This window comes from Octopus sinensis, linkage group LG7 (genome assembly GCF_006345805.1).
Source record: "Octopus sinensis linkage group LG7, ASM634580v1, whole genome shotgun sequence".
In the NCBI taxonomy this organism is placed as follows: domain Eukaryota; kingdom Metazoa; phylum Mollusca; class Cephalopoda; order Octopoda; family Octopodidae; genus Octopus; species Octopus sinensis.
The window spans coordinates 9,521,124-9,545,076 of NC_043003.1; the positions used below are offsets into that span (position 1 = coordinate 9,521,124).

Sequence of the window (23,953 nt, forward strand, 5' to 3'; positions counted from 1 at the left end):
TTCCATTTGAGTATTCTATTACTGACAATATCATATCAAATTAATAGAAAAACTAACAACAAAAGAGTGTTTGTTAGAATACAAAATTCGGATAGAGTCCTCTTTTAATGTATTTATGTTTCAACCGGATGTTGCAAAATAATACACAGTGTAAATCAATATGGCACGATGAATTAAGCGTCAATAAATATACAAAAAATATCGTCAGCTTAAGTACAATTAATACATACAAATATACATACACACGTACACATATGTACCTAAACATACATACATGTAGAGAGAGAGAGAGAGAGGGAGAGAGGGCAGCGAAAGAGAGAGAGGAGAGATAGATAGGTGGATGGATGAATGAGTGGATGAATGGATATATATATAGATAGATAGATAGGTTGATAATGGGTATATGCGTGTATGCTTGCATCTTTGTATTTGTGTGTGAGTACATTGATGACTTACACAGTTTCAGTGAAGATATGTGAGAAAGAGAAAATGAAATGATATTCAACATTATTCAGGAGTAGAGTTTCTTGACTCATATCGAGTTTCTCTAGAGATGATTCTATGAACGTGTGTCATAGCCTTTGGATAATAAAGTGTTTTATTGTGAAGGTGTAACAAGACTGTTGTCCTCCAGATGATCTATCTTACAGACAGAAATAGAGAAAGGTGACCAAGCAAAGTGCGCGTCATAATGAAATGAAACTCATACAGACTAGTATATAGGAGGGTTGATATAATAAGGGAACTCACAAACAAATGGTTACGAATAAAAAGGAGGTCAAATAGATATATAAATTCATTTTGTTTATGAAATGTTTTCAAACGAAGTTTTTCGAAAATTGGTGATAGTTTGCAAACACAAATAATTACAAATATCGAATTGAGATTAAAATGACCAGAATAAATTAAAAATATCTTTACAAAGTATTGGTTACACACACGTGACGATGATGGTACAAATAGTACATAAAGTCTTTATAAATGCAAGTGGTTTGACTGTTACCAAGTGTATGTTAATTTAACTCGCAAATGAGCATTTACAAATTCAAATGATTATATAATCTAAATATAGTGGATGTGTGTATGTACATATATAGACATACATATATATATTATATATTATATATATATAATATATCTATATATATATACATACACCATATATAATATATATATATATTATATTATATATACATACATATATATATATATATATATATATACATACATAATAATATATATATTATATATATATATATATACATACATACATACACACACACACACACACACACACACATATAAATATATATTATTATATATATATATATAATATAATTACACATATATAAACACATACCTGGCATCCTCTCGATTACGACACGACGATGGTTCCAGCTGTTCCGATCATCGGAACAGCCTGCTCTTGATATTTAAAGTGCAAGTGACTCAGCACTCCACACATATGAATACTCTGAATGTAGTTCTCAGGGATATTCAGCGCGACACAGAATGTGCAGGTATGTGCGCATGTATGTGCGCATGTATTTATGTATGTATGTATGTATGTATGTATGTATGTATGTATGTATGTATGTATGTATGTATGTACGTACGTATGTATGTATGTGCGTATGGATATATGTGTGTATGTAAGTATGCATGTATATGTATATATATATATATATATATATATATATGTATATGTATATATATATATGTATATGTATATGTATATAAACGATGGATAATTGTCAGGTGTAATGAGCTGACAATTATCCATCGTATGTTATAATTTCATTGATTATAATACACCATAGGGATTTACGACACTTCGGACCACTGGAATATACCAACAACGTACAATCAACGCATCGTGTGCTTTGAACCAGTCCCTATTGTTATTATTGTTATTATAATTATAATTATTATTATTATTACTATCCTTACTATTATATGTATCTATCTATATGATATATATATATATATATATATATATATTATATATAATATATATATAATATATATATATAATATATATATATATACATATATATATGCATGCATATATTCTCTCTTTTAAGCATTATTCAAATACTTTCTAGATACGCAATATTAGAAAGGAAAAACATGTAATAAATAAAATCACTGACTCCTCGAATCGCCCACCTTCTTTGGAACAAACCTTCATTGTGGATCATGTATTCAGTCATCTATGCAATGAGAATAAAGACCATCTTAACTGCAGCAACCCCAAGGGATGTTATGACCTACACATAACACAGTTGTGTGGCAAGATTCTCAACATAGTCAAAGTCTGGGAGAAACACCCTCTACTAATGTCTTGATCGCATAAGCGAACTTTTAATCTAAATTTCGCTTATGTCTAAACACTGGCTGGCACTGATGCTGCTGTAATTATTAACACCTGGCAGTCTAATGGCTCAACTCAGTCAATGTTGTTGACTGCGTTTTAGTTAAAGCTACTGCTTTAATTCTGCCCAGACATGGTGTTTTCACACCTTTTACCCCCCCCCACCCCAAAAGAGTTTTTTCTCCACAGTAACTGCGGTGAATTTTCATTTAGAAGTTGAAATATGTCAAACATTTAATTAACATAAAATTCGCTCATGCCTAAACATTTCTTGGCGCTGATACTGCTGCAATATATATATAATGATAATAATAATAATAATAATAATAATAATAATAATAATAATAATAATAATAATAACATTGTTTTGTCTGGTATAAAAGATGGGCTACAGCAAATATTCTGCTCAATACCACACATTTGCTTGTCAGTTGTTTGACCTTAACTAGTTGAGCATGTCCTTAGGGTGACGATATGTGCATCTCTGATCACGAGCAGAAGTAGTGGGGGAGCATCATAGCCATGTGTTGAGAGGGATTCTTTGGGGTTTGAATAATTTACCTCTGGAAAAATGGGTGGTTCTTTCAACATCCTTAAACAACCCTTATTCAGGGACCTTTGAGCGGATGGCTACTCAACCTGAGAAAAATTCTAACTGGGCCCCACCTGCAAGGTCAAGTGCTGTGTTATCTTGATATGAGATCACCATGTCGCGCACATATGGTTGTGATGCATGTGCCTGGTGTACCTTTATCAGACGGGTAGTCATGATGGGTATATTGGGCTTCGATTTTTTACCCCAGTGTCACTTTGATGGCATGAACTGCTCTCTCACTCAATAATAATAATAATAATAGGGAGTAAATCGAAACTTACAGGGAAAAAATTATATTTATTTTTATGTTCTGGTTTGCTTTTCACTGTTTGATTTGCCTAATAGTGGTTTTATCTCTAATTTAATTTATATATATATATATATATATATATATATATAATATATCTTTATATATGTGTGTGTGTGCGTGTATATGTATGTATATACATGTGTTTTATGTCTATACATACATGAGTGTGTGTGTATATATACACACATACTTGCAGACCTACTTTGATACATACATGCATATATACGTACATAGATAGGTGTATGACATGTCTATCTTAAAAGAGTGATTAAAAGGATCATTCATTCGAGAATTGGCTCAATAGTTTGGGATGTAGTGTTGATGTTTAAGTTGAGAGAGCGTCCGACGTTTTTACAAAGGTTTTGAAAGTTATTTTTGTTTGAGTTTTGCTAAGGAAATTTATGAGTCCACCATGATATACAATAATGTAAATTTATTAATTCATGCATGATATCAACTACAGTAATCCCGTAGCAATGATAATTTTAAACAAATGGAAGCAATCAATGCGTTTCAGCAATCAATATGTTTTAGCAATCAGTGTGTTTAGAATATCAATTCTGAAACTCTGTGATCCCATGCTAAGTTTTGTGATACGATATAAAATTTATAATCTAATGGGAAGAGTCTTCTGATATTTATATGTTACAGTTTTTAGACTAGGGCCATGCTAGGGTACCGTAATGAATCGACCTCAGTACTTAATTCTATTTTGCCGAAACGGTGATAACACTAATACTGTTATCCAAGCGTTTGTGGATGTAGAATTATATACAACGTAATTCAATCAGTTTCTGTCTACTAAATCCATTTACAAGAGTTTGGTCGACCCGAGCCTATAGGCTATAGTAGAAGAGATTTGCCCAAGGTGCCACTGAAGTCGGAACTATGTGTATAAGAAGGAAACTCTTACTACACCCCCCCGAATGTATATATGAAGATGCCTCTTTACAGGTCAAATATGTATCGTATATATTTGAATAGTTTCTTTGTTTTAAAACATTGCTTCGGACTTCAATCATGTGTTTTGTTCCGTCCTGGTGGCCAAAGCGCGCAATCAGTAAGCAACATCCACTATTTTCTTGTAAGGAGTCTACGTCTTCCAGTCAGCTGCTTAGTATCTTGTCCCGAAGAATGCAGAACGCTCTAAATGATCCAGTCCGTAGGTAGTATCTGAACTGACTCCGATACTTTTAGCAGTTTTTGCTTAAAGCTACAATTATTCTCCAAGGCAACACACAACAATGAAAATATCTCTTTACATGTCAAATATGTCCCAGACACATGTATACTTACGTGAAGGCTATATGTGGATACATAATACATACATACATGCATATATATATATATATATATATATATATATATATATATTGCGAGTACATGGGTTCGGTTTCCGGACCGAGCGTTGCGTTGTTCAAATTGTCCTAACCTACAAGTACATCACATTTGTTTGGCAATGCATATGAATGTCTGTTTGAACTTTATTATTATTATTATTATTATTATTATATTATTATTATTATTATTATTATTATTATTATTATTATTATTATTATATATATATATATGAGTGCGTGTGTGTGTATCTATCACGCGAAGTGGATTAACGTATAACTTGTCCATCTACCAAGAGTTTTCAATAATAAAGTTCAAACAGGCATTCATATACATTGCCAAACAAATGTGATGTACTTGTAGGTTTGGACAATTTGAACAACGCAACGCTCGGTCCGGAAACCGAACCCATGAACTCGCAATCGTATGTATATGTACATATAAGTTATTATGGATACATAAATATATGCATGTGTATATGTACCCGTGCATTTGTAACTATAACATACACGCGTATTCATAGTCAACCTAATCTATACCAAGATTAAAAATGTAGGCTTCACAAAACCTGAAAGAAAATGGTCACTTAGAAGATTACTGCTTCAAAGCAGTGAAGACACTGATAAATATATACAGTTTTCGAATACAGTAACTGTAGGTAAACATTGACGTGAACGCAGGCAATCAAATGCTTATGCATATATAAGACAAAACATGCAGAACGAAAAGTGCAATGACATTCATACAAGCGCGTGTGCATGCAGATACCATAGGTACATGCAAGAATGCTTATATGTATACGTATATACATACATATATACAATTAGAGAATGCAGGGTAATTACTACCAAGCAATACTGAGGAACAGAAGACGGTGAGCTATATATACACACACACATACATATGTAATATATATGTATATACGCACACACACACACACACACACACACACACACACACACACAACACACACAATTATATATATATATATATATATTATATATATATATTATATATATATATATATATATCGAGAGAGAGAGAAAGAGTGAGAGTGAGAGAGACAGAGAGGGAATATATCATACATTCGATCTCATATCTATTCAGAGACCTATTTGCATTAAAAATTTTGCTTTAAAATAACAACTTTGTTATATTCAAATCGCCCAAAATCTAATATATAAAAGAAAAGCATAAACACACAAAAATGTTTAGTCTTCACTCACTAAGGACTATTTCTAAGAATTGATTTCCGAGATAGGTTAGTATTTTCACAAAGAACCTCATTCATGGAAATGTCATAATTTGACATAAAGCCGTTCTGTTTTGATTTTGGCGACATCAGTTTAAAGCAGAACCTCACAAAGTCATCTGTGTGCATTGATATACAGTGGCTTTTGGCAACCACATGTAATAGTGATATATTGATATGAGTTCATGGCCATGTATGAATGTATGTATGTATATATAGAGAGAGAGGGAGGGAGAGAGAGAAAGAGAGAGAGAGACACACACACACACATATCATCAGTCAGATAAGACGCACTTATACGTTTATGTACGAATCTATCTATCTATCTATCAATCTATCTATCTATCTATCTATCTATCTATCTATCTATCTATCTATCTATCTATCTATCTATCTATCTATCTATCTATCTATCTATATGTATTTCTTTTGCCCTTGTTTATAAATTATATATATATATATATGATTTATACACATGGGTATAAGAAAAAAATCCTGTTCTCAGCATATTGGCGTAGAATTTTTTTCTTTTGCCCTTGTTTATAAATTGTTTATAATTTTCGCCTTTAAAAGGTATTTTAATATGCTGCCACTTTGATGAAATGTTTTTGGAAAAAAATTATCCTATATTAGTAGTATATATATATATATATATATATATATCTATATATATATATACATATACATGCACACACACACATATATATATGCATGAATGTGCCTGTCTCTTCTTTCTCTCTCTCTCTATCTGTAACACACACACACACACACACACACACACACACATATATATATATAAGTTTATCAATGTATCTGTCTCTCTCTTCTCTCTATATATATATGTGTCTATACACCCCACGTACACACACACACATTAATATTTTTCAAAAGCAACATACTGACTTTAGGTCCAAGAGTTTCATGTGTTGCCAATGCCGAAATATGAGGAGTGTGTTCACAACATGAATACTCAGGCAATATTTTGGCAGAAATGGGAATGGTGTGTTCATATTGAGATGGCTGTTTTGTGAGAGAATGACCATAAATGTGGCTTGCTTTATTACTGCTTGGATTTACCTTGGATTTTACCTAAGGACATACGGACTAACACACTTACCCATGAAAAATGAAGTGTAAATTTTATTTCCTTATTTCCTTACTCTCTACTTTTCAATTTCATTGCTTATTATCTGCGAATTTTCCATGTCTACATCTTTTATATGTTCTCTACTTCTCTCTGATGACGGAATACCACATATTAAGACATACTCCGCTATCGCTTGGGATATCTCAGAAACAGCTGTAAGACGACAGCTAATTCTGAAGTAATCTAGAATGATGTATATGACTTGAGATGCTTGTTGTACCTAGGCGTTTGTTGTCCTCTTTCACAAATATATATGTATATCTGCTAAATAAGAAACGTGAAACAGATCCATAACTCCCGTCTCAGTTATGAGCTTTGAACCCTGATAATCCGTTACAGCACTTACTTAGCGTACCTATTCGTTTAGATCACCAGTGACCTAAACACCCATATTCTGTATATATATATATATATATATGTGTGTGTGTGTGTGTGTGTGTGTGTATGTGTATGTATGTAAGTATGTATGTATGTATGTATGTATGTATGTATATGGTGATAGTTGTCAGATTCAAACAACTACTCGAACATTAATCGTATCACTTAGTCTTTCTTTGTATTTCGGGCTTTACGCTGGCAAAGCAATCGTATTTCCGTAAAATATACCCTGCCACAAGCCTGACTTTGTTAGCAATGTCTATTGCCATTTTCTCGAACTACAGTCTCCATATTTCACAGCAGCTTCAGTTAAGGTCCAAATTTTCTTTATTCGACTGTAATATTCGTTAGCGACATCTGTTTTGTTACGGGTGCCATTGTAAGACACGTTTTCAATCTCCACTAGACCCCTGTAACATATGTTTCCATGTATGTAGGCAGGCAAGCAGGCAGGCAGGCAGGCATATATAAATTCCCAGTCCAGATTTTATATACAAGTAACTCAGACATTTATATGGTTATATATAAATATATATATGTATTTTATAATTTATTTGTTTCAGGCTTTCAACTGCTAAAATAGTGTGCCAGCGCCTTGACGGGTTTTAGTCGAAAAATTTGACCCCAGTACGCATTGCATTTCTAAGTCTGATACTTATAATATCGGCCTGTTTAACCGAATCCCTAAGTTACGGAAGAATAAACAAGCCAGCACCATTTTACAAGCAGTGAAGAGAAACAAATTGTCAAGGCACACACAAGCACAAAGACACACAAAACAACAACAAAGCGCACACACACACCACATATACATACATACATACATACATACATACATACATACATACATATATATGTGTATACATAAAAGGAGCAAAAATACTGGAGATTCAATATGCGCCACGTGGCAAAATTATGAGTTGAAAATATGTATAAAACATATAAAAAGTGGAAGGGAAATCCCTTCGTTTAATATTTCAATATCTTTTTATAAAGAAATCTTTTGAAAATAATACATATTTTATGGAAGTAGTGATATCCAACCGGTTTTCATTATTTAAATTAGCTTTTCAAGGGACATTGCGAAGTAATCAATTTTTGTGACAAAGGGGTCTTGCCATTTTGGATACTTGAAAAATAAGAATGAGTCTAGAGAGTGGAAAAAGGGAGACAACAGGTGAAAAGGGGGACAACTAACTCTTCAGTATATTTTTTGAAGTAGTCAAGTTTGTATATTAAGGTGTGGCCTGTACTTTTGTATGAACAGGTTTAAGCATTCTTGTAAGGAGATTGAATCTTTGCATTGGTATAATGGAAAGATATGGAAATTCGGCGTTTTATTTTTTGCGCATCTGTCGATATGTTCGCTCAGGTCTATCTGGCTGTATTGAGGAAAACGAATCTGTTCTTTATGCAGCGTGACTCTGCGTTTCAAAGTAAGGCTCGTTTGGCCCACATAATAGTGGCCACAACCTGAGCAGGATAGGGCATAGATAAGGTTCTGGGAAGCACATGTGAAGTTAGTCTTAATTGAGAATCTTTCTCCTTGCTGGAATGTGAATTCCGAACCTTCAGTTAATTATGGACATGTGTCACAATTAGATCGTCTGCATTATTTAACTGTTGGCATCGTATGTATTGAGTATAGTTTTGCATTTGTTTGGAGTCTCTTGAGTAATTTGTGTTGTCTTTTGATTTTGAGGAGTTTATGTGTATTTAGGATGTTGTTAATTTTCGAGTCTTGAGTGAGCAGAGAGAGATTTTGTATTACTGTGTTGTATGCTTCATTGTTTCTGGGGTTATTGGTTGATATGTATGGGAGTAATTTAAAGTGAGGTGTGGTGTTTCGTTTTGTTGTGGTTAGTGTGTTTGTGTCCACTTTCTTGGCACGTTTAATGACATAGTCTATAAGTGCAGGGCAGGTATTGACATTCAATGAGTGTTATTTTGAGGTCATATACGCGAAGTCCACGAGTGGTTGTGTTTCTTTATAAAAATATATTAAACTATGTGAAACGAAGGCATTTCTCTTCCAGTTTCTTATACACGTTCTCCACATATTTTCAACCTATATATATATTTATACACGCACACGCACATATATATATATATATATATATATATATATATATATATATATATATATATATATATGTACATATATATACATTTATATACATATATATACATATATATACATACATATATATACATATATATACATATATATATATAATATATATATATATATACATACATATATATATATTTATATATATATATATTTATATATATATATATTTACATATATATATATTTATATATATATATATATATATATAATATATATATATATATATATATATATATATATATGACGAGCTTCTTTCAGTTTCTGTCTCTCAAATATACTCGCAAGACTTTCGTCGACCCGGTAATAGCAGAAGACGCTTGCAAACTGATTGAACCAAGAACAATGTGGTTGCGTAGCAAACTTCTTAACACACAGCCACACCTACGCTTCCATACAGCCACGCCTGCGCCTCCACTCGGCCACGCCTATATATATATATATATAATATATATATTATATATATATATATAATATATATATATATATGTATACACATACATATACATGGAATATATGTATATATATACAACATGCATATGAATATGTATTTTCTGTCCTAAATGAATTGTTAAACGCATTCATTGCCTCCTCCAAGTTTACTGTTTAAATAGTTGCTATAAGCATGAGGAAAAGTTTCTAAATATACTAAAAGCCCATGACTTGTTAAACTAGTACATAAAATTTGCACTTATTGTAAATAGTGCTCGCCCTCTCGACGTTGTTGTCATTGTTAGTTTTACTGTAGTAGAGTTTGGCTGTATCTTGTGTTTTAAACTTTTTAATTGTGAGTCATGATGGTGTTTTAATTGTATATTATTATATATTCTGTTACTTTCATGAAATCTTCTATGACTCTATATGAATGATAGGTATTACAAATATCTAGATAAATGTAAGCATTTATGCTTATGTCATCATTCACGCTTATGTGTATATATCCATGTAATATTTATGCTTAGACAGTTTACAAAAACAAAATCTTCAGACTGTAAGTAGTTAACAGATTTTCACCGCACATTGCTTGGGAAGGTATGTACCTCAGTAATATGTTATTTGAAATCTGGTGTCACTAAATTATCACTTTCTTAGATACTCGTGCTGTAGAACTCGCTCTTTTTTCTTTTGTTGATCTCTGTCGTTACTCTGATGAACACCCATGTCATCATAATTCCTTTTCACTATCGTATGGTTAACCCCTTTTTGAACACCATCCTTATTTTCATCTCAATATTCAACACCGTCAAATCCTTCCTCCTCTTCCTCCTCCTCATCATCATCTACAATAACAGCAGTCCTTTAAACATCGTTAAAATTTACTTGTGTCTTTTCATTGTCTCTCCTTCCGATACTATTTCCTTACACATACTATTCTGTTGACGTCACCACAAGTTTTACAAGCAGCAAGAGCAATGCTGCCGAGAAACTGTATAACGCCTTTTCTTAATACTCAACTATAACTATTTCTCTCAACTATAACTATTTATGCTTAGCGGTATTTCGTCTGTCGTTACGTTCTGAGTTCAAATTCCGCCGAGGTTGACATTGCCTTTCATCCTTTCGGGGTCGATAAATAAAGTACCAGTTTCGCACCGGGGTCGATGTAATTGACTTAATCCGTTTGTCTGTCCTTGTTTATCCCCTTTATGTTTAGCCCCTTGTGGGCAGTAAAGAAATATATAACTATTTCTCTCGAAATATTGTTGTTGCTGCTGAGTTGTTACTTCTGTATGTTTCACTATATGTGAGTATTTTAAGTCGTGGCATAAATAGCAGGATTTCTAATATTATTAATAATTATGGTGACTATTTAATACTAATTTGAAATTTTAACACAAGGCCAGCAATTTAAGTGAAGTGGTAAATCTATTAAATCGATCTCAGTGTTTAACTGGTGCTCATTTTATCAACCCTGAAGAATGAAAGGCAAAGTCGTCCTCGGGGGAATTTGAACTCAGATCGCAACGACGGACGAAATGCCGCCAAGTGTTTCGCTCGGCACACTGATGATTCTGCTAGCTCACCGCCTTGTGACTATTTACTATTAACCTCTTTAGTTCATTGAAAATATCTTAGATAGTAGGATACCAGCCGTCGTAGCATGGTAAGAATTTTGCTTCCCAACCACATAGTTCCGGGTTCAGTTCCACTGCGTAGTACATTCAGCCTTGTGAGTGGATTTGGTAGGCGGAAACTGAAAGAAAATTATCACTATATATATATATGTAAGTGTGTGTGAGTGTATCTTTGGCTCTGTGTTAGTTGCTCACCAGTACTTGAAGAAACGGTGCTGGTGTAGTCACTTTCCCGTAACTTTGCGATTCAGCAAAATAACATTAAATTCTTGGGTCAATCTATTCGACTAAAATTCTTCAAGGCAGTTTCCCAGCATGGCCGCAGTCTAAAGACTGTAACAAGTAAAAGATAAGATACCAAACATAGAGTAAATAGTGATGAACTTGTTTATCCACCGAAAAAATTAACCCCATTATTATTATTCAACGAAGCCGAAAAAATATGTTACTCAAATGTAATAACATGCATTCTATAAACCATGGAACTTTCCTACTAAAGATGTCTTTCTATTTTATACACAAATTAGAAAGTGTTTCCATTAAGAATATATTCACATTTAAATTATTAATTTTGTTTTACGTTTCTTTTTAATGGTTGCTCTAGTCATTACCATTATATCATTTATGAATATTACTGATATCTTTATTTTTACCATTCAAAAAGTCGATAGTAATTTACTAATGTTAGTTATTTATGTAGTAGCTACTGATAGTGATGTTGCTACTGCTATTACGGTTTAAGCTTAGATTTTTATCACTTAACAAGAGAAATTTTTTCAGCGAAATGTGTTATTTGTTGCGCATCTTGATGCTTCCAGTTTACGTAGATTTGAGAGCATATGTGGTAAAAGTTTCTAGGTGCGACTGCTAGCAATTAGCTATCACTGAAGGCTCTTAGAGAAAATAAATATTGGTTTCAAAGTTTGGCACAAGGACAGTAATTTGGGTGAAGGGTATAAATCAATTATTTCAATCCCAGGACTCAGCTGGTACTTATTTTGTCGATCCCGAGAGGATGAAAGGCAAATTCGACCACTGTGGAATTTGAACTCAGAGCGTGTAGAAGGACGCAATACTGCTAAGCATTTTGCCCGGCGCAGTAATGATTCGGCCAGCTCGCTGCCATAGTTGCAATTAATATGATAATTCATCAAATATATACAGGAAAAGTGTATCCCACATTACAGTATGCACGAACTCTGGACAATCATTAGTTATTATCCATTATTTTAGCATCGGTGGAGGCGCAATGGCCCAGTGGTTAGGGCAGCGGACTCGCGGTCGTAGGATCGCGGTTTCGATTCCCAGACCGGGCGTTGTGAGTGTTTATTGAGCGAAATCACCTAAAGCTCCACGAGACTCCGGTAGGGATGGTAGTGATCCCTGCTGTACTCTTTCACCACAACTTTCTCTCACTCTTACTTCCTGTTTCTGTTGTACCTGTATTTCAAAGGGCCGGCCTTGTCACTCTCTGTGTCACGCTGAATATCCCCGAGAACTACGTTAAGGGTACACGTGTCTGTGGAGTGCTCAGCCACTTACACGTTAATTTCACGAGCAGGCTGTTCCGTTGATTGGATCAACCGGAACCCTCGTCGTCGTCTTTGATCGTATCGCTTCTAGAGGAAAATTTTCTTTGAGGTTAACGTTGTTCGTCATAATAACCATGTATAGAGTGGAATGCTCCTATCGGTTATTTTGCGTATTAGCAGAAGGCAAATACAGAAGATTTTTGTGCTTTCATAGTACTGAGCGCAGTTTCATCTTTATTAGAAATATTTACAATGGCGGGGTTACACCTTTATAATTTTGATTGAAAACTTCCTTAATTGACACTCTTGGCAGTTGATATTTCCCTGCCGAGCCAAGCAGTAGACGGTTAATATTTATTGTTAGCAAACTTCGTGTAGTTGATATGTGTTATGTTGTTTACACTCTCACCTCTTTATGCTCTCATCTCTTCCTCTTTCTTTGTCACCCTCACATTTCCCTTCCTTTTTCTCTTTCTTCCTTTTTTTCCCTCTTCCTTTTTTTCAGTCTTCCTTCTTTTTCTCTCTTCCTGTTTTTAATTTGACCATACAAACACATTCCCAACTTTACAAGACTGTATGCTTGGAATGACCAATTATAAACACCATTGGAACTCACACACAAGGTAGAGGAAACTTATATATGCACCATTCTGTTTAAATAATGGAACTGCAGATACAATATCCTTACGTATCTCACGTCTGTTTTCATTCCTCCACTTCACTCTGTATTTCATATCTTCTCTATAATAACTATTACTTAAACATTTCCTCGCACCTCCTCTGATGAAGGGATATATAAAATATCCCGGAAACAGCTGTAAGAACTTCTCTTTATAAATGTTCTGAAATCTTTCATAGTCATGGATTTTTTAATCTCATTCTGTTACTTTTTATACACACACACACACGCACGCACACACACACACACACACACACACACACCACACACACACACACACACACACACACAAACACCACACACACACACACACACACACACACACACACCACACACACACACATATATATATTCGCCATGCTGGACCACTGAAATCTATAAGTTTTCTTCACTATCGCTTTGTTTATTTTCTCTTATTCCTTTCTGTTGAAGAGTGTAGGCTCCATAGGTAAAATACTTTTTCATTTTCCCCATCGTCAAACTAATACACGTTTGTTTTTTCTATAAATTTCAACTATATATATATACACACACACGTAAGGATACATTCTTACTTTAAAAAAAGATACGTATAATCAAAAGCGCTCTTCAATAAATCATACACCATACAGGAAAATATTATTATGTTATTAAATGTTATTAAATGATTTTCATATGAAAATCATTTTACAGTTCTGATATTCATTTTCGTAATGCTCTGGAAGCAACGCTTACTACGTGGCATAGTAAACTTTTCTCATATGTACATTTATCTGTGTCTATACACGCATAAGTATGCGCGCACACACACACTCACACACACACACTCACACATATGTATGTGCCGGCTTGACTGAGTGGTAAGTGAGCTGTTTCTCAAACACATATTTGCGGATTAAGTCCCACTGCGTGGCACTGTGGATATGTATCTTATTATCGCCTCAAGCCGATTAAAGCCTTCTGCTTGTATGTATGAATGCATGTGTGTATGTATATATTCCTTGTATATGTTTAGGTGTTAGATAGTATCAAGTTTGAATTTTGCTGTAATTTGAATTAGTTATGGAAGCTAAATTAATGCCCCACTCTTTTAAAAGTGTGTTTGTCTATTCACAACAATATATCTGCATATATATATATATTATATATATATATATATATATATATATATATAGGCGTAGGAGTGGCTGTGTGGTAAGTAGCTTGCTTACCAACCACATAACACCTTGGGCAAGGGTCTTCTACTATAGCCTCGTGTCGACCAAAGCCTTGTGAGTGCATTTGGTAGAAGGAAACTGAAAGAAGCCCGTCGTATATATGTATGTATATATATATATATATCTTTACGCTTTACTCTTTTACTTGCTTCATTCATTTGACTGTGGTCATGCTGGAGCACCACCTTTAGTCGAGCAACTCGACCCCAGGACTTATTCTTTGTAAGTCTAGTCAAGCGATGTTGGGGGAACAAACATACACGCACATACATACATATATGTACGACGGGCTTCTTTCAGTTTCTGTCTACCAAATCCACTAACAAGGCTTTGGTCGGCCGGAGACTATATTAGAAGACAATCGCCCAATGGGTCACGCAGTGGAACTGAACCAGGAAACATGTGGTTCGTAAGCAAGCCACTTACCACATAACCATATATATATATATATATATATATGCATATAAACTTGTAGTGGCAACTTTTATAAGCGAGAGTAATAAAAAAAAAAGAATAATACAATAAACCTTTGCGAAGCTATTATTTTTACCTATCATGAAATCCACTCATACTTTATAAATGCTTTTGAAATGCACTCTCATTGTATAAATACAATACTTTAATAATATTTTAAAATATTTCATTACACGAATTTCTTTCCCTTTTGTTCGCTTCTTTGGCAACAACCCAACTTCCCTATTATTCCAAATAACCTTTTACTGTTTTATGGAATAAATTTATGCTAAGAACCATTTTGGATAAACTTCAAACCATCGTTTTTATTCATATATTATTTTCTTTTACATTTTTTCTCTATGTTTCGCCATAATTTCAACCACGAATAAGAACGAGAAATAGAGTTTTATCTCCTGCTAAAATGATCATGTAACCTAGTAAAATTTGTTTCACTCAGAACGGTACAATCGATAACAGTAGTATTTCGAATTTGTTTGCACAACTGATATGAGACCAACAATTCCCGCGGTTGAATATTTCGTCTGTGACATAGTTTCTAAGGACACTTTTACTACTGAGATCTGAGTCCTGAGTTTAGCTGCAGCTTAAATATTTCATGGAAGTTAGCTACTGTTAGGTATCTTAAGAGAAAAGTAACCTTATTGAATACAAACACATATCACTAATAATCAACATACTCGACGTAGTTGTGACTGGTACATCAAGTTTAAAAAATGTTCCTATCTCTCAAAAAACTAACAGTTTACGTAGTCTTCTTCATATATAATGCAAATTAATGCAATCGCTTAAGGATACCAGATCCGAAGTAAAGTATTAAAAAATGCCTGCACAATTCATTTCTTGTTCGCGTTTATTTTAGATTCAATAAAGGGGTTCATTCTTAGATTATCAGATGGTTAAATGATTTAATATAGTCAATGCGACATCTGGATTTGAGTTTTTTAGGAGAATTTTCATAATACTGGAAACATTAGGATGATGAACTACTTCCATGATTGACACCAGGTTGATGTTTCATTAACAAACTACTTGAGTTCAATATTTATTTTATATTGCACCTTTTATATGTTCAGGGCATATATCTTCATTTTGTGTTTTCTTAGAGATATTCACATAACACCGTAATACTAAATTGTTTACATTTACATTCATGTAGGATACCCTAGCAGCTTTTCTGCTGTTTTACATTTTGTTACATTCAAGTCATATTCTCTATGCGTTAAAGTATATGAGTAATACTGGAGGCGCAATGGCCCAGTGGTTAGGGCAGCGGACTCGCGGTCGTAGGATCACGGTTTTGATTCCCAGACCGGGCGTTGTGAGTGTTTATTGAGCGAAATCACCTAAAGCTCCACGAGGCTCCGGAAGGGGATGGTGGTGATCCCTGCTGTACTCTTTCACCACAACTTTCTCTCACTCTTACTTCCTGTTTCTGTTGTACCTGTATTTCAAAGGGCCGGCCTTGTCACTCTCTGTGTCACGCTGAATATCCCCGAGAACTACGTTAAGGGTACACGTGTCTGTGGAGTGCTCAGCCACTCACACGTTAATTTCACGAGCAGGCTTTTCCGTTGATCGGATCAACCGGAACCCTCGTCGTCGTAACCGACGGAGTGCTTCAATGAGTAATACTATGCAATATAAATAATAGAGTTTCCTTATGGTATATTGAAGATTCATATGTTATTGTTTCACTGTGTGTCGTAATTTCATTATTGACAGTTTCTGTAATATATTTCGTCATAGATGCCAAGATGTCATCTATGGTCTAATGCCAGTCTGATATTTAACCTTGTTTTACATTATACAGTTGTTAATGGATGCTATAATATATGAAGTACAAGTTACTGCTCAGCTTACATCTGATGTTGATTTGTTGCTGATTAGCTAACGTGTCAAGTCACGTGCATCACATATATTTTAGAAACATATCTTATTTCAACTTTTTAAGATTTTCTGGTCAATAATACACATCCAGCTTTGTGTGTACGTGTGCGTGTGTGTCTGTGTGTGTGTGGGAGTGGTAAGATGCGAATTGATAAGTATTTAGTAAATGACCAATAATAAATATTACCTAAATCAATGGTTAATAATAATAATAAAAAACATTGTTTTTCACCATTATCATATGCCTGGTAGTTTCCTTTCTCGATACTCTCAGTTCGGAGTATTTGCGATGAGATTAGTTACCAATTATTTTATTGAACTACAACCTGTTCTTTATCATACTGAACCTATATTTAATTATACTTCTCGCTGGATTTACACTTCAACAATATAATCGCTGATCTTAAAAGTATCAATGCTCATAGAATGGAAATAGATGTTTCAACATCTTAAAAATAAACAAACGTATAAAAGAAATGTGTATCAAATCATTACAACTGCTGGTGATATGGCTGCTGCTAGGGTAAACAGCGTGACAAAAGTATATAATTAAAAAAAAAATAGTAATATCGGTTTCAAATGTTGGCACAAGGACAACAATTGAGGGGAGGAGGCGAGTCGATAACATCAACCCCAGCACACTACTTACTTTATCGACTCTGAAAAGGTGAAAGACAAAATCAACCCCGGTAGCATTTGAACTCAGAATGAAAAAAAGACTAATGCTACTAAGCAGTTTGCCAGCTTGCAGCTTTAAATAATAATATGAATGATAATGGTAATGATGATGATGCTGTTGTGGTTGATGTTGCGGAGACTGGATAATTGCATGAGCAAAGGTTTCGTCGCCCTACATACATCTCGAATACGCTGGCTATTTTTTACTTCTATACCAGTTGAAACTAAGTCGAACAGCTAGTACTCATGGCAGTACTGACATTTTAAGGACATTTGGAAATAGTTCCTTGTCCCTGACTTAAATGTTTTCCAGAGGAGACTGCTTACACTGTTCCCATCGTCGCTCAGAGTACTTTCCAAGCTATTGCTCATCCCAACTACTAATTATATAGAGAACGCAATATATTTTCTTGACGTCAGGGTCCAGTTAGCAAACTGCTGTGAGTACCTGATAATAATGTATCAGGTTCCAAGCGCCCAACCTCAGTATAAGTTGACTCATGATTGCAGCCAGGTCAGTAACGGAAGACGTGTCTTGCGAAAGGTGTTCATACTAGTTCTACTTAGTTTTCGTCGTCGCCGTAGCCGTAGCCATAGTCGTCGTCACTGTCATCCAGGTCGCAGGTACAGATATTCCTACAGGTGTGCTAACTTCAGTGCGTGCCTGCGTATCATTAGCAACTGCATCTCGAAACCATCATGAACCTGATACTTGTAGTAGGTGAATTTCCTGACCAAACTTGTTTGCTCCATAAGAAATGGAGAAGCTTAAGCTTCAGTCTGGTCAGATATTTCTTAGGACAAGGGTAGATGGTCAGGTGATAACATATCACCCTTGCGATCAAAGTGTTCACCACTTTGATACCTTTGAGGATATATGCGCTACGGAAGTAGCAGAAGTCGTTTCAGTCGTATAAGTTGTTTCATGACGATATATGCAGCTAAGGGCGATTTTAAGAACATTTTGTATTTGTTTTATTGTGGGAAATGTCTGTGTATTAAATTTAGAAGGACCTTCATTACCTATATTAGACTTACTGCTGAAGGAAAGGAGTATGTAAATCCAGTGATCTTCATTCGCTTCGTTCTTGAGCTGGTGACCCGGCAAGAGTTATATATGACCTTATCTTTGATCTCACTCGTCACAAGGATCTCGTTGTATTCAGGAGTTACCCCAATGAAGACCATATTTGTTGAATAATAAGCTTTCTCCTGATTTTAGAACATTAATGGTTGTGATTGGATCCTACGTTAATATTTGTGATTTTCTCATTGTTCTTTAAAAATATTAGAACTAAGGTCTCCTGTGATGTCCAGTAAGTGGATGATTCTATGATTAGTAGTATACTCAGTTATTTTCACAATGAGTGATCTGAATATAATAATTTATTTTCTTAACCTAATTAACGTGTACAACATTTGCAGCTGGAAAGTACTTGCGCTTATCCCCTGAGCAAACAGGGGATTATGTCCTATAATTTTCTTCAGAACCCTTCCAGAATTTGTTTATTCCCTTTATTTCTCACTCTTCTCTCCACCACTCCACTCCCGCCCGCTCTCTCTCTCTCATAGTAAACACCTGATTACTATGTATGTGAACATGCATGTGAGTGTGTACATATGTTTGTATGTCACAAATATAGAGAACGCGACAAGGAATATAATTCCTTCCGACAAAAATAGTGTTTTGAACACGGTGGCGATTAACTTTCGGACTGACATAGCAATAGTTTTGTGTGGGGTTCAAGTCTCACAGCCGGATGTGAATCCAAATATGCTTCGGACTTTAAAATAGTAGTTGCTTATCTTCTGTCTCAGAACTTTAAAAAATTTGAATAATGCATATACGCATGCGCACATGAATATTTTTGTGTATTTACTTTGCGTACATACTTCCACACACTTACACACAAAAACATACACACGCAAACACACAAAGACACACAACACATGCACACAAACATACATACAAACACATACAAACATACACATACATACAGAAACACACACACACACACAAAAACACAGAGAAACAGACACGTACACAAGCACACACTACCACAGTTACAAAACCTAGATAAATTTATTCGTATGCGTATCATATATTTCTGTACTTGTACACTCATACGCTATATCGTTTCATTTCAGACATATGCAGAGACTTCGTACTGGAAATACATGGGCACTGTAAAGAAAAAATCACCTGGATTCGACATCAAATACAACAAATAGATATACTTCGGAATTTCCATACTCATTCCGGAATAAGACTTCATCCAGTATATTTACAAAACACAAACCACACAATTCCATGACACGTACTAGATGCACAAGAGCTCTCTTAAATCTAAATTTCTTCCTTCTAATATCACTTCTACTTAAACACCTTAAACTAGGTTCATAGAAATTATTGTGGTTGTTAATGTTGTAGTTATAAATGTTTATACTCTATTATATTAATTTTTCTTCGCCCGATTCCAGAAGGCAACAATTCAAATTTCATCTAAGTAACGTAGTACCAAGTCACTTACAAGTTGCCCTTTCCTCTTGAAATAAATAGTCAACGAACGAAGTTTATTAACCATCAAGATATCATCCATCAAGCTAAGAACAAACCAATTAGCCTATGAATGTTTTGAGACAACCAAGAAGCCTACCAGTCAAGAAATTAACTAACCAACAAATCAACCAATAAACCAACCAATCAACTAACTAACTAATCAATCAACCAACCAATCAACCAATCAACCAATCAACTAACCAACCAACCAACCAACCAACCAACCAACCAACCAGCCAACCAAGAATCCATCAATCGAGGAACCAAGTTTACCCTTCTACTTACTTAGCTTTCCACCAACCTGCCTACTTACCTACTCTCCCCACTAATGGCCAGTTTATCTTAACGCTATCTCCTTCATATAATCTCCACCAAAAGCTATCGTAAAACGAAGTACACAGAAAACTCTAAGCAAAATTAATACTACTCTTATATCAACTTACCCGCAATGTCCTCTCCCATCCCGCCTGGTGATAGGAAGAATAGTGCCATCAGGGTAAGTGCAATAAGGGTAAGTGTCGCACTGTTTTATGTTTGCACATCTTTACACATCCATCACTCTCATAATGAGGCGGAAGAGATTTTTTTTATATATATAATCGTCTGCTTATATATGCATCGAAATGACTATCCATCAATATAAAACAAATTCTATTTAATTCCCAACACAGATACATGCATACGCACAAACGCACACCGACATAGATATGTGTATGTGTGTTGCAACACACACACATACACACACACACACACACACACGGACACACACACACAAATTCAGTGAATGCATGTGGTTTGACAGGCTGGGGACAAGAGGATCACCATGTGTCCTTTTCCCTAGTGACATGTCAATTCTGGAGAACCTATGCTTTTGAAATTTCCATCCCACCTTTGCCACAAGGAAGATTCTTTCTTCCTTCTGGAAGCAAGTATAATTTATTCTTTTCTACTCTAAGCACAAGGCCCAAAATTTTGGGGGATGGGCTAGTCGATTAGATTGAGCCCAGCTCGCAACTGGTACTTAATTTATCGACCTCGAAAGGATGGAAAACAAAGTCGACCGTTTCAGAATTTGAACGTAAAGACAGACGAAATATCAATAAGCATTTCGCCTGGCGTGTTAACGTTTCTGCCAGCTCACCTCCTTGCAAATATAATTTATTGCAAAAGAAATGCATGAAAATGATAAGTGTATGGAAATTACAAAAACACTCCTTCGGTATTATCTTGATTTCTAATCATAAAATTATAAGGATATTTTAAAATTTTCCTTCCTCTTCATACATTCGGATAAGTAGGGACACACCCAACCATATGCACAACAAAGCACATAGTCACATATATTGATGGATAGATTAAATGGTAAAGTGATTTATACAAATATATTGATAATTTATAAAAACGTTACTATTCCTTCACGCTTGTAATTATGACACGTTAATCTACATTCTTATTTTTCAATAGATAGATAGAATTGTTGATTGATCGATCGATCGTTAGATAGATAGATAGATAAATACATAAATACATAAAAACATATAAGTAGATGAACTTTTAAAATAATACTTAGAGTTCTACTAGCAGTGGTTTAAAACATTGGGTAACATTCCTATTAATAATCAAATTAAATACTATAGCAGAAACAAAATTATTAGATAACAACTGACAGCAGAAAACAAAATCGTTTTTCGTCAGAGTTGTACATTCAAGACTCAGTCAGTGATATAGGGTTAGCTTGGGGATAATGATACACTTTCTCATAGAAATTAACGTAGATTTGAAATGTTATCATCATACCTAAATTTACAGATATAATTAAAAAGCAGAGTAAATTACTAGAAAACAATTACTGTTATTGTAACATTCATCTAGTGCATAATGCGTAAACAATAACCTGTAATTCAGATTATACACATACACATACACACGCACAAACACATGTGCATTAGGATAAAAAATATCCTTTAGGACAAGTTGAGATTCTGATCAAAATATATTAATATTTCCAATGAAAATTGTATCGATAACTTTCTTCCATAAGCAGCTTGTGGGTTGTTAAGCTCGAGTAAATTATGTGCAAAACCTGACAGGATAGTTAGCTAGCAAATATCCAAGTCTCATTTATATTCTCGTATTGGTTATAGCTGTACAAATTGCTTTAGGTGGATAATATAACATAAGGAAAGAAAAGAAGGATCCAGCCCATACCTAATAACATCAAATCCTTTGTTGTTAATGTCCGCGATTTAATATTGCAGGGCAACGGAACTATGCATAGAATTCTTTAAAATATGTCATGCACTCATTTTCATGTGAGCAACAAATGACTAGAATAAGGAAATGCATGTTTGTCTTAGTGAATATGGATAACAGCATCACTCCTATAGATAAACTAAAGCGTAAATACTAGACCAGAGGTTCTCAACCATTTTTTATCCATGGATCCCCTTGATTACTATTTTATTTGGGTGGAATCTCATAACCATTCAATATTTAAAAACTTCTTTAAAAAATTCCTAGTTTGTTTTCACACATTAACGTCTATAGGTTGAACTATGTAAAATGGTAGAGAGAGAAACTTAACTGTTTTTCACGATATATACCAATACATACATCTAAAGGAAAATAATTTTTAAGAGGCCCTTGAAATACTATTCTTGATCTGCAGTTTACTATTTTGTTGCATGGGACCCCTACCCCCAAATCTTACAGGTGCCCTCAGGTGTCATATGGTCCCCGGTTGAGAACCACTCCACCAGCCGACTAAAATCCAACATGTGGTTTTAATTACTTTCATATATTTTAGAAATTATTTGATGTTTATGCAGTTAATCAAAGTTTTGTTTATAAATTTCTACAAATTAATTATAATACCAGCAAATCACTTTGTGACAAATTGTCACAATTTATATCACAAAAATGCACAAAATCACTTGGCATCACTTCATCACTCAGCATCACTAAAGTTCTCTAAAGTCACATCACCTATGAGAAATAGCACAAATTATGTAAAATATTTGATTATTTAGTTATAATTTAATTGTTTATTAATTAATCCCTATGATGATTGACGTGGACATAAACCCTTTTGTAGTTTCCTTATAGATTAATCTCTAATAATCTTTCCAGCTCATCATATTTTACATTGATAACTAAATGCGTTGCATTATTTATCGTAGATTAAATAACATTGTAGTTGATTAAATATTTAATTAAACGTAGATGCCATATATGTGCCAATATAATAATTCAATTACATATATCAATTAATTGTGATATATATATATATATATATATATATATATATATATAATTGCTGATGTTATTACATTTAATTAGATTAT

At 34.2% G+C, this 23,953-nt stretch overlaps 1 protein-coding gene across 18 annotated transcripts in view; it reads left to right on the top strand.

The window, feature by feature from the left end:
* LOC115214246 overlaps positions 1-23,953 on the top strand; it is a 397,241-nt gene that overhangs the window by 209,828 nt on the left and 163,460 nt on the right. For 17 of the 18 annotated variants that reach the window (XM_036504497.1, XM_036504498.1, XM_036504499.1 and 14 more), the window contains exon 3: positions 20,198-21,120. In XM_036504497.1, coding sequence (XP_036360390.1) covers positions 21,058-21,120 — 63 coding nt within the window. In that variant the 5' untranslated portion in view covers positions 20,198-21,057. The remainder of the gene's footprint in view (positions 1-20,197; positions 21,121-23,953) is intronic. The other variant, XM_036504495.1, reaches the window with a different exon arrangement.